Raw genomic sequence first — 14675 nt, 5'->3', positions numbered from 1 at the left:
GGACAGAAGGAAGACAGAATAATTATGTACATTTTCAAACTCCTACCACCGTCGTCACCATTGCTCCACTGGCTGTATCTCAGAATGCAATGTTAAGAAATGACTGTCCACATTTCTTTTCTAATCAATATTTTAGAATTTCTACTTTGAAAGTGTGCTCCTCTTCTGAAGCCACTTCTTAATGATGTTCTTCCAAAGTTTCTTCCCTCAACTTCTTTTTCTAGCAACTGTTCAAGAGACCAGCAACAATTCTAATGACGTTATCTTGCATTAGTGGAAACCTCTGGAGATTTGTGAAAATACACAACACACGGCAACGGTAACCAGAAATGCAAAGTTGAATTATCATACCAGCAGATTTTCTTTGTGGCCAAAGTTTAAAACAAGTGTTATTTGGATTCTGATGTGGTGCAGAATAAGCCGCTTTAATAACACATGATCATAGAGCATAAATATTATTCTAAGATTTTCCTGTTATATAACACCCTAACTCAGAATGGCAGAGAAATTATTTTTTTCTTGATCTTTAACAGCAAAAACCAATCTGCTCCTGAACCAGTTAAGGAACCAGATTGAATTACCATGGAAACAGTCCTAGGTAACAAGTAACCTGCAGCTGAACTGAGCTCAGTAAACCACTAATCCTGCTTAGAGTGCAGCTCCCACATCCCCCTGGTTTTTACACACACTAAGTGGTAATCAGGCTCACTAGTGGCTTGTATTTTTATGTTTTTGTTTTTTGTCCACCTGTGCTGCAGGTCCTGGGGAAACCTCAGACTTGTGAATGACTCCCAAACATGCTAACCTCCACCAGGACAAAGATCCTCTCAACCTCCAGACTGGATCACATCCCCTGCCTGCCTGACCTCCTCTACTCTCTCTGGAAATTAAACAAGGAAACACTGCACCATCGTCATACTGCTCTCTGTTGGCTTCAGGCATAGCTAGATTCAACATACCCTCACCAATCCCTCTCCTCCTCCTGCTGCCTTTCTTATTACTTCCCTGTTTGCCATAAAACATATTAAAATACTCTTCTTTGTAACAATTGCTACAGGATGGAACATAACAGGATAGAAGTAAGAAACATTCCTATTTGTAAAAAAAAAAAAGAAAAGAGAAATTTTGTTCCACTCAAACTTTAAAAAAAAAAAGATAGAAATTTTTGTTCCACTCAAACTTTGCTGTGTGCAGTTCTATAACTGGCCCATTTTTCTATTGTGCTGCCTTTGAGAAAGCAGGTGACCTGGCACTGAACCCCCGGGTGATCCTCTGCTTCTATCTTTGGCTGCTGTTGCATGTTGCTCCATGGTGACCTCCCTGAACAAGATAACACTTCTTGTTCTGCCGCTTCCTGAATTATAACAGGCACCTAGCCAGTCAGAATGTAGGTCAGATACTCTGCCGGCCTGTCTCATGCTATGTTGGCTAACACTCTGACCTACTGAGAACTCTCCTGTGCACATTACTGTACACTACAATATGAACTACAGCAGGAAAGTTGTAGTGTGTTTTGCTGCAACCTGAAGTGTGAAATACACTTCAGTGGAGTTTGAAAACAAAATATGTGTCTAGGTTTATGTCTGCTTGAACAATGTGTGTGCCCTGTTGAATTTCTTTTTTCTTTTTTGGGGGGGATTTTATTGTAATCCATGGGGGGTGTGGCAGAAAATCTTAAGGAACCACTGTTGCAGGTGAAAAACTTTAGCTGAATCACCATGGCATTATATCATTATAAGCTAGCTAGTGTTGATGTCTTTCATTATCGTAATGCATAAATTATATTACTCTGTAAGTTGAGGCCTGTTGTGGTACTGAAATATAATGTTATGGTGATGAACAGTGTCTTTTTGAAATGATAAATAGATAAATGCATAGTACATTTACGTTTTAATTCAATTACCTTCCAGTGAATTCACTGTAAATTCACTTGGATTTCACTGGAATCTGCAGTAAACTTTTATTGGAGCCACAGTGGTATTTCACTGGAATCGCAGTGAACTGGAATTACAATGGGACTTCATTGGAATTGCAGTGGAGAACCATAAAGTGAGAACCATGTTAAAAAAAGAAAATTAGCATATCTTTTTGTTGACTGAATTAAGAACAAAATCCTGTATACAAGTTGGCTTAGAAAAATAAAAAGGCAATTGGAGATTCTGCTCCTCCGTTTGTCTGGGATTATACTTTTATGTTCAGACTGAGACATTACAAAGTAGTGCAGGTCAAAATGTTTTTGGTAAGTATGCAGATGTTTCTTCTCTTCTTATCATAAGTACAAGATGAATATCTGTCTTTTGGTCGACATGTTACAGTGCTGCAGTTTTGCATGCCTCCTATCTCAGAACTGCTATGTGTGGATCATCATGGTACATTAAAAAGAGAGAGCTAACACGAAGCAAACACACAGTCGCAATACACACTTAATGGAGTGAAACGAAAAACACACACACATTTTTTACTCTCCAGTCACATACATTCAAGATATGAACTGTCAATCAGAAGCTCATACATCCAGCAGCATTTCTAATTGCCCAAAATCAATCTAAAACAAGTAGACTTTTCCTTCAGGTCCAATCGCTGCTCAGCTTCATCACCACCAACATCAAGGGCTTCTTACTGGCCGTGTTCAAACTGCTCATGACAGCCTGGCCTCATCCATACCCATTCGATCTAATAACCTTCAACTCCTTCACTACAGCCCATCAACGCAATGTATTTCACCTTGGAGATCAAAAACCATGTGTTCCCTCCTTCCCTGGAGTATTCAAATTAAACAGCTTCAAAGACAACCAAGACCCGCTGTTGTGATACAAAGACTTGTTACAGTTATTTCTTCAAAGGGACAGCTTGAGTGATAACACTGCAAACTCTAAAATGTATTATAAGGTTGTATCCACAGCAACCCTACAATTCATTTCCATGACTTATTTAAACGAAGTTAAATGAAGTACCAGCTGAGAACTATATCTCATCTCTTTAAGTCCTAAATCTGAATCCTTACACACAAAAGGTATGGAAAGTCCCTTTCTGATGGGCTCAGTGCAGAATCAATAAGAACCTTTTTAAGTTACACCTGGTTTTTCTGCTTTTTCATGTTGGCACAGTCTGTTGGTTTCAAGACCTGCTTTTCTGTGACAGTTTCCTTTTGTGTTCAAGCATTTTGACAGTGTACATGTATATACCAGGAAACACAATCTTTTCCTTTTCTCATCAAAAGAAGCTATTCTCCGATTCCCTCACACACTCGCAGCATACCAGTAAAAGTCTCCCAATCCTTTTCTTAGGCTGACAAAGATTTGTATCAAAGTAAGTCTGAAAAATGTAATTATGTAAAATAAATATTAAAATCATGTTTTGTGATGATTAATCAACCTCTTTAATAAAAAGTAAATTTCATAAGGCATTGAGGGTCACTTGAGATTAACAGATCATTTCTATTAATGCAAAAATGATGAGTAAGATATCATTTCTTCAAATTTAGAAGTTTGCCTTAACTAAGACTGCTTTGCTTTTAAAATAATGAGAAAGTCGTGTTTTGTAAGATTCTGATACAATTTTAATGGTTGCATCTCTGGATGCCTTTTAAAGTAACACCTTAAACCAGTGGTGCCCAAAGTGGGTCCTTGAGGCCCTCCATGTTTTAGTTCTCTCTCTGATTTAACATACCTGGATCAAATGATGGCTCATTAGAGGCCTAAGAAGAACATTGACCTGCTGGAAAGGTTGTTACTACCACTTTTAGAGAGAACTAAAACATGCAGGATGCTGGCCCTCAAGGACCCACTTTGGGCACCACTGCCTTAAACACACTGCTGTGTTTAGGCCAACATGCAAAAACCAAAGCAGGAACAGAATTTATTCATCTTTGGTGTACGGTTCCAGATCAAACAGGAAGAAAAATATTATATATAACTTTATGAACTAGTTAAGAAAAGTGTCTATTAGACTACAAATCAAAACAATTGTTTTTATAAAAATATTTGTTGAAGCTTGTCTGAGTGTGTCGTTAGTTATGTTCAAAGAAACCAGTCTGGTTCTTTCATGAACTGAATTTCCATTCAGGGAGGACAAATCCATTCCTCCAAAAACATACTGAAAGGAAGATAACAGTTTTCAAGTGCACTCAGGGACAAATAATATTCTGTGGTTTAACTAAAACTGAAATGTTCAGTCATAAAGAATTTTTTTTTGTTAGGATCTAGGGTTGTTTTTTAAGTTTTTCTGGGTATACACTTTTTTAGTTTTGATCGTTTGTTATCTCTTTTACCTTAGATCTTCTGTTAGATCAGACTTGGTCCTGCTTTACTTTTAATTAAACTGATTTTAATTATTTTAGTTAGATTTTGTTTATTTACTTCATGTGTTTAGTTATTCGTTGTTTTGGTTAGGTTAATAGTTTCCCAGCTCCCTTGGTGTTTATTCTCCTCGCCATGTGTGTTTACTATTTTATTTTAGTTGGGTTTTTTTATTGCTTTTTTTACAAACACATTATGAACATTTAAAAATAGCAAAAAACCAATATAGCATTCATAAACCTCTCATCCTGCCATGCAACCAAATCCCTGCAAATCTTTATCCCACTCCAGTCCATAAGGTAAAGGGGATTTTTCAATCCAGTTTTAAGAATATTCCATTTCTTACCTTTTATCGCCCTTTGATATTTTCAGATCACTCATTTTAATACCGTAAAAGAGAAAAAAAAATCCTTTTTCAAAAGAGAAGAAAAGAGCATCAAAAACTCTGTTGCTACTATATAAGAAATAACACACTAGTAGGGTGTGTGAGATGTGTGTAGGGGGCTGGAAGTGTTTGTGACCTAGTTCCTCCATTAGGGTGTTGGTGTCGAGAAGAGGAGGCAACAGTTGGATGGTTAATTTTAGGACGAGTCTAACCCACTCCTCGCACATACACCCCGGCACCCACACACACACACTCAATGTATTGGAATGCATAAATGAAAAAGCAATGTACCAGACCAAAGACCATGGCTGATAGAAAAGTTCATTTTTTATATATGTGCATGTAGGCACTAGTGGGGCTTTTTCAACAGTAGGTGGATAGAGAGAGAGAGAGAGAGAGACAGAAGGGGGAAGAATGCAGCAAGTGGTGTGGGGCTGGGAATCAAACCGTTGAGAACTAGAGCCTCTGTTTATGGTCCATCAACTCTACCACTGAACAATGTGGCATCCACATACGGTAATCTTCCTCTTCATAAAACGCCAAGAAAGCAAACAGAAATCTTGAAATGAATAGTTCTAAATTTGTAGTTGTAATGAAGTCAAGTCACTGCTATCCACATGATTCCTCTATGAACAGAAGAGTCACATGAGCATTTTGCCTCCTAAGACTTTGGACTCCAAAGACTGAAAATCAACATTTTTCTATTTCCTGAAATGTTTGCTGTCTTTGGTAGAAACATGGCGGCTGCTACTGTGAGAGCTATGAAGGCATGATGGGGCAGATAAGAAGAAAATGAGAAAGCAGTAAGAGTGAAGTCCATTTCCAGAGAACATAATGTCCTTCATCACTAAAATAATGCAGACTGCTTTTAGGCTCGCTCTACTGCAGAATGAGACCAAACGAGTCAGAACAGTGATGAACCCCAGGTCCTGGAGTTATCAGGCACATCTCAAAAGAACAGTGGGTTCCACTTTCATGACGCAGCATATGAGAGTACATGAGAGTACAGCATATGCATTTAATATAAACTATGTACAAGATGACATTAAAATGTTGTTGTAAACATTCAATACAATACAAACCATTAATTAAGAATAATTAATGGCTTATTTACTTTACATTTTTATTTATTCTAACATCCAACTTGATATTTTTAATGTTGGCGAACATCTTCAGCTGGCATTCAATTCATTAACTGGTCTTTTGTCTATAACTTCATTTAATAAAGAACAGTTGTCAAAGTGCATAGTAGTTTTTTGTACAACTACTTGGTATTATAAGGATTTTGATAGTTATAATTATGCTGTTTGATTCAGTGTTAGATTAATTTTCAGCTTTAATTATTCTTATTTTTAACAATAATATGGTGATTAAAGTGATAATGTGACCAACTTAACAATTTTTACAATGTTAAATGTTCATGTTAGTAGATGCCTGGTGTTGAGTAGAAAATCATGGATTTTGTTTACACCAAAGACATCCTCCACAAACTAATGGGAGGCAAGTGTTTAAAAGCATGGCTTCAATGTGTAAAAATGGTGAGACCTCATTAGAAATATTTGTTATTGTTTTACTCACTGGTTTCACTAAAGAAATGAGACAGGCCAGGATGAACTGAAGTGGGGATGGGGGTGGGCGGGCTGCTACCAGGACTAAGGAAGACATTAATCTTTGGAGAGGACAAAAGTCAAATGCTCTATTGAAAGTGTTTTGTAGTTGTAGCTTTTAAAGTCTTACTATTTCACAGAATCCCATGGAAGTGTTTAGAACACATAGCAGCCTCTCCCTTGCAGAGCAGCTCTGTTCAGCTGTTGGACTCCACCTGCTGTATGACACTAAGAATAGTTCAGAGGAGTCCATACCATTACTTAGACACACACCCAGACACAGAAACAACACACACACACACACACAGAGACAGCAGCTGCATCAGTATAATCATATCCTACAGTCTCTCCGTGGCAAGGTCGGGTTATAGAAAAATGCCCTGCAGGCAAACGCATTATAAAAATGACAGAGATACAGAGAGAGGTGGAAGAGAGAGATTGCAGATGATGGAGAGGATAAGAAAGAAACAAAAGCCACAAAAGGGTAGGAAGGACATGATGAAGGAGGAGAGAGATCACCAGGGGCATGAATGAGATTTCAAACAGCCGTCTGAAGATGTGTCTGTTCCCATCGCCGGCTCACTCAGTGAGTCTGCTCAACCACAAACCTCCTCACCTAGAGAAGCTCTAAACCCCTACAGCCAGGATGTCACCTGTCAGAAGGGGAGACTGAGTCCTAGCCAGAAACCAGACATTAGCTGTTTTTGGAATTCATAAATGTAGGTAAGTTAAATGTTTTCCAGTAGGAACAATGAAAACAGATGAGGCCTGTTTCACAAGCTAAAATAAAACCTTAAGCTGGGATTTCAAACTTAACACATCAGCCATTTAGTTTTACAAAAATAATCAAGCAAAACATTTTAGAAAAGCTTCATATCTAGTGTAGCAGCTAGTCTGGTCAGGGTAGGATGATGATGGTGTTTTCTCAGTGAGTAATCTAGTCCAGAAATGACATTTTACTGTTATCTAACACTTTTGATTAGTTTGTATCCAGTCAGATATTGACTTTACTGGGTTAGTAAGCTACGCATTATAGAACTGCTGTATGCATAGCTAAAATTGAGACAATTTGTCAAGTTGTTCTAAATTTCTCCCAAAATCAGTTGTGTTAGGGAAAACCTAAAACAGGGATTTCAGCTTTCACTTTTTATTTACACTTTGTTTTTATAAGTATGTAGCTGAACTAGTCAGATTAGATGATTAGATATTGTTTTAAGAATACACAGTCCAGTCATATACCATGCATCAAACCAAATGAACTGTTATTTGTTCAAAATGGAAAATTCTGAAAAGTCATGCAATTCACAACAAGGAAAGAATTTGTCACATCATATTCTTATTATGATCGTATAATGCAGTATGTAACAAAATGTTTTTTTCTATATACTATTTGTTAAAACTGTCACCATATCATGACAGTGTAGTAGAGTAAGAGTCAGATAATCTGAGCTACTACTGCCGCATGCAGAAAAACACCCCCCAGGTCAAAAACACCCAATCAGAGCCAGGAGGAGGGGCTTACCGCCGTCAATCATGCTCAATCATGCTAAATGTTCTAATGGTGAAGAAACAACCTGCAGTGATGACTGATAGTTGTCCTGTGGACAGATTCCCCCACCTGAGGTGTGAATCTCTGCATCTGGTCCAGAGTCACCATGGGCTTCTTGGCTGCATCTGTGATCAGAGCTCTCCTTGATCAGCTGGACGTTTAAGTGTATGGCCTCATCTTGGTAGGTTTACATTTGTGCCAGACTGTTTCCATTTCCAAATGATATATTAAACAGAGAGATGTTCAAAGTTTGGGAAATATTTTTAGAGCCAAAGCCTGCTTTAAACTTCTTGGCCTGTTTGTTGTGTTCCTTGGATTTTATGATACTGTTTGCTCTCCAATATCCTGTGAACCTCTGAGGCGTCACAGAGCAGCTGGATGTGTTCTGAGATCAGATTACACTCTGTTTAGTAATTAGCAATCATCAGGCAACTTCTGAAGGCAATTAATTGGTTGCACTCAGAGTAAAGGGGGCTGAATACATTTTTCACATCACATTTTGTTTTGAATCATGTATAATTCTATAATGTATTGTTGTATACCACTTTGTGCTCTACATTTTGTGGAAATATCACTATAAATTTTGAAAATATTAATACAGAGAAATTCCTGTGATTCAGCAGACTTAGACAATGAATTCTTCAATAATTAATAAATATGTTTTAGGAAGTTTTCTAGAGTTAGGTGAAGCATTTGAGTCCTCTCAACAGAACAGTTTTCTTTGGAAAATTTAAAAGAGATGAGACTGGTTACATATGACATGCCTTTTATCCCATCGGCATCTCCACAGGAGGTGGGATGCCAGAGATATTCTTCACCTTGTTGTAATACAGAAATAATACCAGGAGGTGGAGCCATCAACCATCGAATGAGCCTAAGGCTAAGCAAACATCAAGTCAGGCAGAATTTAGACTGTTTCACAGCTAAATCATTAAATTTTACATGAGCAATTTATGCACTAAAAATCTGCATACGATCTCAATATATTACTAACACATTATTTTAAAAAAATGTACATGGTGTTTTGTTATTGTTTGCTAATTTGCCAAGTATTCTCAATACTAGAAGGCACATCAGGTTCCATTTGCTGTCTTTATTAACTGTAGAGGCAGCAAAGTGACAGTTCCGCAAATAAAGCTTTTAAGAAATATATGTGTGAAAAATAACACAAGACACATTAGTACACATACACACGCGTGTACACCCACCCCCCCATACACACACACACCCACACACACACACAATGACCTCAGAACCCAAACAGTAAGCTGTTGTTTTATGCTCTGTGACACACACATTATGCAAAAGTTTGGGTTTGTCGCTTCCCTGAACTGCACTGAGATTCAGCACATGAAGTTTACATCCACCCAACATCTCTATGAATGTCATAATTTCTAGACTTTTGATTATTTGAATTGTTCCTTTTTCCAGGGTTAAACAATACCACAAGTTTAAAAACATCAAAAACAAGAATTGCAGGGAAAAGCCTAAATTATTTTGGATTTTTTCTAATTAGAACAATTTCGTTCATTTCTATCTATCATATCAACCCAATTTTCACCAAATGTTTCAAATTTTACAAGAACAGCCCATTCAATTTATTCACAGAATATACAATATACTGTATATGTATTTTGTATATTCCCTAACCCCGGGCCGTGAACCGGTACCGGTCCGTGGACCAATTGGTACCGGGCCATGAGAAGAAATAATTAAATATTTCCATTTTATGGATTATTTGAGTCTGGAGGATCTTTTATCATGTAAACCGGATTCTCTCGGTTATGTCTTGCACTCCAACATTGAGCCCACAAGCAGCAAAATGAGTAAGAAACAGATCCGATGTCTTTGGAAAGTTTCTTTGCGAAGGGAAAAAGGCCCAGAGAAGAGACAGGAGAATGGATTTATCTCGGCAGGTGATTCCCACATTCCAAGCCCGCTCTGCATGATATGGTGACTGGCTCGCTAATGAGGCAATGAACCCTTCAAACTGCTTCGGAACGTAGAGACCAAGCACCCTGTGCATAAGCAACACTTCGGGTGTTATTGTCTCTCATCACTCCCAGATGGGACCGTTTCATTGCAAGAAACAAGCTCAAGGCTCCCATTAGTTGTTATCGTGAGTTAAAATTTTCACGAAAGTAATATGTTCGTTTTTGTGGCACATCTGTATCTTATTTTGAAGGGATATGCAAACGTTACCATAGCGACCAGAGTCAGAGAGCATTGGGGCAGTGGTCGAGATGAGATGAGAGGAGTAGAGCTTGTGAGTTTTAGATCGGGTTCACACGGCACGATTTAAGGATTATCGGCCGATTTTCGAAACTTCTGTGACCACAAAGCCGATAAAAGTACAACAGGTTCCATCGGTTCGTGTGTCCAGCCACACGGCAGGAGCAACACACCACACACGAACCGATTCTACTCATGAACATCCCGATTCCAGAAGAAAATCAAGTAAAACCCCCAACATATCATATGTGAATTTAGAATAATCAAACACGGATGACGATGTAGAAGCAGTAGTGATAGTTTGTGGCTCATTTAAAGCAATAAAAGACGTAACAAAAAGAAAAGGCATTTGATAAAAGATGGCGGGAGCAGCCGCTCTATTTGCTGCACTATGATTTGGAGGTGAGTTATGTTTTTTCGTAGTTAACATTTTTAACTGAATAAACATAACCACATATAATAGTCCACCCAACTCTCAGTTGCGTTATGTCAACTGTTTGGGATTCCCCTCCATTCTTACGTCACCACGTTTTCGGATTGGCTACCTGTCACATTCAACAGGCTGCGTTCTCAGGATAAACTCCACATGCTGCCATAATCAGGCCAAGACACCACCATGTAACACACCACACACTGCAGGACGTTGTAAGATTGTCGTAAATCTTACATGCACCCCTGATGCCCAGGGTGCATGTAAGAGTTGCCATAGTAACAGGAAGAGCACGCATTTTGCCTACCTTAAGTTGTACTAGGTGGACATCCACATGTCTGTTGTCAGTGTCTTGTCCAACAGAGTGTGTGAGTTGAGCAACTCTGTCACTGGTTGCTCTTAGCCACTTCTCAATCTCTGGCAGATGGAGGACGACCTTCCAGTCGGCTCCGGTGTGGAGAGGAGGAGGTTTCTTTGTCCTTAAAGCAGAACACATGAGAAATAAATACAATAAAGAATGAGAATCTACACCCAGAATTATCTATATGTCTTCTCAGTACTAAATGTAAATTTAGCTTTCTTGGCAAATAGTTCTGATAAAGTTCTAACTTATAAATATCTGAACAATAACATATGTTTGGGTGTTGGAAGTCACAATTCAAAACTCAAATTTGTGAAAAACAAGCAATACCATAAAAAGTCCTAAATGTGTTTAAAAATAACTCCAAACCATGGTGTGTTTGTTTGTTTTTTACTCTGATGGTAGCTACACAATTTGTATTACATTTTTTATTTTTTGCTGAATATAGTTAAATCTTAAACTTTGCTTAGAATAGACATAATGCAGCATCTCCCCTCCTTTGTGTCAAATTAGCAAATGTATTTAACTTCATAGCTGCACATCTATGGAGGAAAATCTAAAGTTTCCCTGTTAGTTTAAATCTAAACAAGAACACAGTACAATTTATAAAGAAAAATATTTTGTTGGAAAGTCCCACTTGTTGGTGGTGTTTAATTTTCTACTTTTCATTAGCTGAATGCTGCATTCCATCCAAGTCAGAAACCTTTCCTCAAAATTCTACACACCTGAGAAAAATGTTTTTGAGATCTTTTTGCAAATGTATTGAAAGTATTAAAAATAGAAAGAAAAATAAGCCTAAGATCCCTGAACTTGATTCAGATCTGTGTTGACACACTGAATAATGAAAGTCCCTTCTAAATCTAGGCATTTTATCAATGCAGTGATGAATTAACAGAGAAACTTATGAGTGCAAAAAACCCATCACAAAATGTTGGCTCACAAGACACACTCCCTTATTAGGTATTCTGATATAGACTATGGAACATATAAGATCAGCAGCCTAAGGGAAGGAAATATTGATGGGACTGCTTTACACATTCTGTAAAAAATGATAAATTTTCACAGATAAGATGTGACATGTTCCTGTGAATTTCTCATGTGTTTTGTTTTGTTTGTTTCTCTGTTGTTGCTTTTTTTTCTATATGCTCCAAAAACTTTGGAAAAATAAAGTCTAAAAAAAGTGAAGCTCCTGATCATGCTTCTTTTGGGTAACCACACTTAGCTTTTGTGGAGAATTTATCCATTCTCCATACTAAGTTCTTGATGTGTGAGGTTAAAGAAGAGTCAGTGAGTTGAATTCATAAATTCCATTTATTAATATCAAAATACAGCTGGTCCCTTTCTCATGCTACCTTTAGCAGGACAGAATGGCATCAAACAAAAGTTGGTAATTCTCTTTGTTAGCCTCTATCTAAGCTACGCCCTAAAGAGGGCATTCCCTAGTGTGTCATATCCTTTAATCCTAGCTTTGAGGGCTAACATGTCATGTCCTTTAGCTTTGCAACTTGCTAAAAGAGATAGAAGAAAAAACAGAATTATTTATTCTCAACACTTTGTTCAAATATTTGTTCATAATATAGGGAAAAAATCTGTTTTGAGGCATGGAACTTCATTTCTATGCTTCATGGAAATAAGGTTCATGCTTAATGGAAATGAGGCATGAACCAGGCTCATTTAAATAACTACTGTACATTTACTGTTCTTTTAAAAAAAAATCTTTAGAACTATGGGCCTTTATTAACAGCTACCACAGGAAATGGGCAAAGAGAGGAAGACATGCAGCGAAGGTCTCAAGGTTGGGAATCGAACATCCGCTCTACCACTACCCCATGATACACCCCAGTTCTTCATATTTCTTTAACAGAAGGGGAAAATTAGCACATTTTGTAATCAGCACATATGCAACATATGCTACCATTTAAAGAATTGTTCTGGAAGAGCTTTACTTGTTAAAGTGGCTACATTTCCTTTTAATGTGAAATAGCAGGAGGTGTGGCAATAGCTTCCCTAAACAAATAAACTGAACAATCTCTGAACAATCTGATTCAGTATCACCTTTCACAGTGCTAGAAGGAGGAGGCCTGTAAATCTCCTTCAAGTCAATGTGATGTTTCACAACAAAGTCTTTCTGTAAGTTCTCTGTAGTTTGGTTCATAGATGCAGACAGCCAGTCTGATGCAGTCTGCAAGGTCTCAGTCAGGAAGGGGCTCCTATAGTTAGATTCTTTTCATCTGTGAAAATGCTCCCTTTCACAGGTAAGTGGAGCCAAAATAAGTATTCAATTTTAGTGCATATATAATGAGAAGAGGGAACTTATCTCTGCTTAGAAGTCCCCAAAAGTCATTGTCTCTTAATCTGGCTATCAGTTTCATGTAATTATGCAAATAATTTATCTCTTTGTCCTCAATAGTTTGCAATGAAAATGCATAATGAAGTTCTGCTGCTATGTGCTCTATTTCAATGTGCTGAAAGGGGTTTGAGAAAAATGTAGCAATGTCCTCCATGACATTTAAGTCATCAAAACATGAACTCAACTCCGCTGTCACTTCATCCAGATGTGTGCAGAAATCGTCCGGGTCCTCCTCATCCTGCTCTTTGATTGTTGAGATCATTTTTTCAGGTTCAGAAAATGTTTTAGCTTCCCAGTGTTCAGATGTGTCTTCTAAACACAAAGTTTGTTTTGTATGTATTAACTGCACTTATGTTGGACCTATGTTTGTTTTTTTCCCTGGAGTTCAGTGTTGAGGACATTTAGCGTAGCAGTTTTAGCAGTTAAAAGCAGCGGACTAAGCAGCCATGCATCATCTAAAAATTCTTTGTGCTCTTCATTCCCAGACGTTATCGCTGGAATAGAATCAGCACATCTCTGCAGCACTTTGAAACAACTCATCAGCATAAAGAAATAGGTTGCTATGGTCAAGTCAAGTCACCTAACTTTTTGATCCTCCATATAAAATAGAAGTCTAGTGATCACTGCAAAAACAACCATCACAAAACATCTTCAATGTTGCACCCTCATTGTCCAGGAGAGGGAAAAGGACCTACACTGCAAGTTTAAGCAGATATCATCATCATTGTGGGAGATTCCATACCTCTGGGAGAAGACTGGATCAGTAATAGACTCTTCACCGGTGAGGTTGGACTGGTTGCTCTTAGGGCCAAGGGAAGAGGCTCCATTCAGAGACTGATGAGCCATATCTGGACACACAGGGGCGTTGGCAGGGTGCAGGGAGGGCTGGACGTCTGTGATAAACATGAGCTTTGGGGATGGAGGCTCAGGACTCACAGGAGAGAGAGTTGCCACGCTCATGATGGTAGAGCAAGTAGGATTCCAAATGTTATTGGACTGGCTTCAGGGACAGGAACTGCAGAGAAACAAGAGACAAAGTCTAGAGGTAAATGAAAATGAAGACAACAAGTCAAGAAGAAAACCTGAACAGAAAATAAAATATAAATGAAAAACAGAACACAGGCCAAGTCCAAGACAGAAGCTAATTTTCACTGTTATACAGATGATACTGTATTCATCCATAAATGCTTAACTACATAAAAACCTGGATGTCTTGATTTTTTCTGCATTTAGATTCAGGCACAACAGAAGTTGTTGTGCCTGGAGCAGAATGTCTGAAAATTAACCTGTAATTTTCTAAGTAAACCACTTGATCTGATAATGGCATTAAATTAGCCTTCAGTAATAAAGAACCTCGGTTTTATTTTTGATCTCTCTCTATAACAAAAACAAAGTCCATCTATGCCTCATTGTCTGTCCTACAATTTTCTCCACAGCTTTGTTTTTGTTGCAAACATAAGCTG

At 38.0% G+C, this 14675-nt stretch overlaps 1 protein-coding gene across 4 annotated transcripts in view; it reads right to left on the bottom strand.

The window, feature by feature from the left end:
- The window catches only part of akap6 (A-kinase anchoring protein 6), a 168003-nt gene that overhangs the window by 146179 nt on the left and 7149 nt on the right, over positions 1-14675 (bottom strand). For all 4 annotated transcript variants that reach the window (XM_023352219.1, XM_023352217.1, XM_023352220.1 and 1 more), the window contains 2 exons: positions 13955-14227; positions 10809-10980 (listed from right to left, as the gene is read on the bottom strand). In XM_023352219.1, the coding sequence (XP_023207987.1) occupies positions 10809-10980; positions 13955-14172 (390 nt within the window). In that variant the 5' untranslated portion in view covers positions 14173-14227. The remainder of the gene's footprint in view (positions 1-10808; positions 10981-13954; positions 14228-14675) is intronic.

The sequence above is a fragment of the Xiphophorus maculatus genome, chromosome 19 (genome assembly GCF_002775205.1).
Source record: "Xiphophorus maculatus strain JP 163 A chromosome 19, X_maculatus-5.0-male, whole genome shotgun sequence".
NCBI classification, from domain to species: domain Eukaryota; kingdom Metazoa; phylum Chordata; class Actinopteri; order Cyprinodontiformes; family Poeciliidae; genus Xiphophorus; species Xiphophorus maculatus.
Note: the sequence above shows the minus strand (reverse complement) of the source record. Positions and strands in the feature narration are given on the sequence as shown.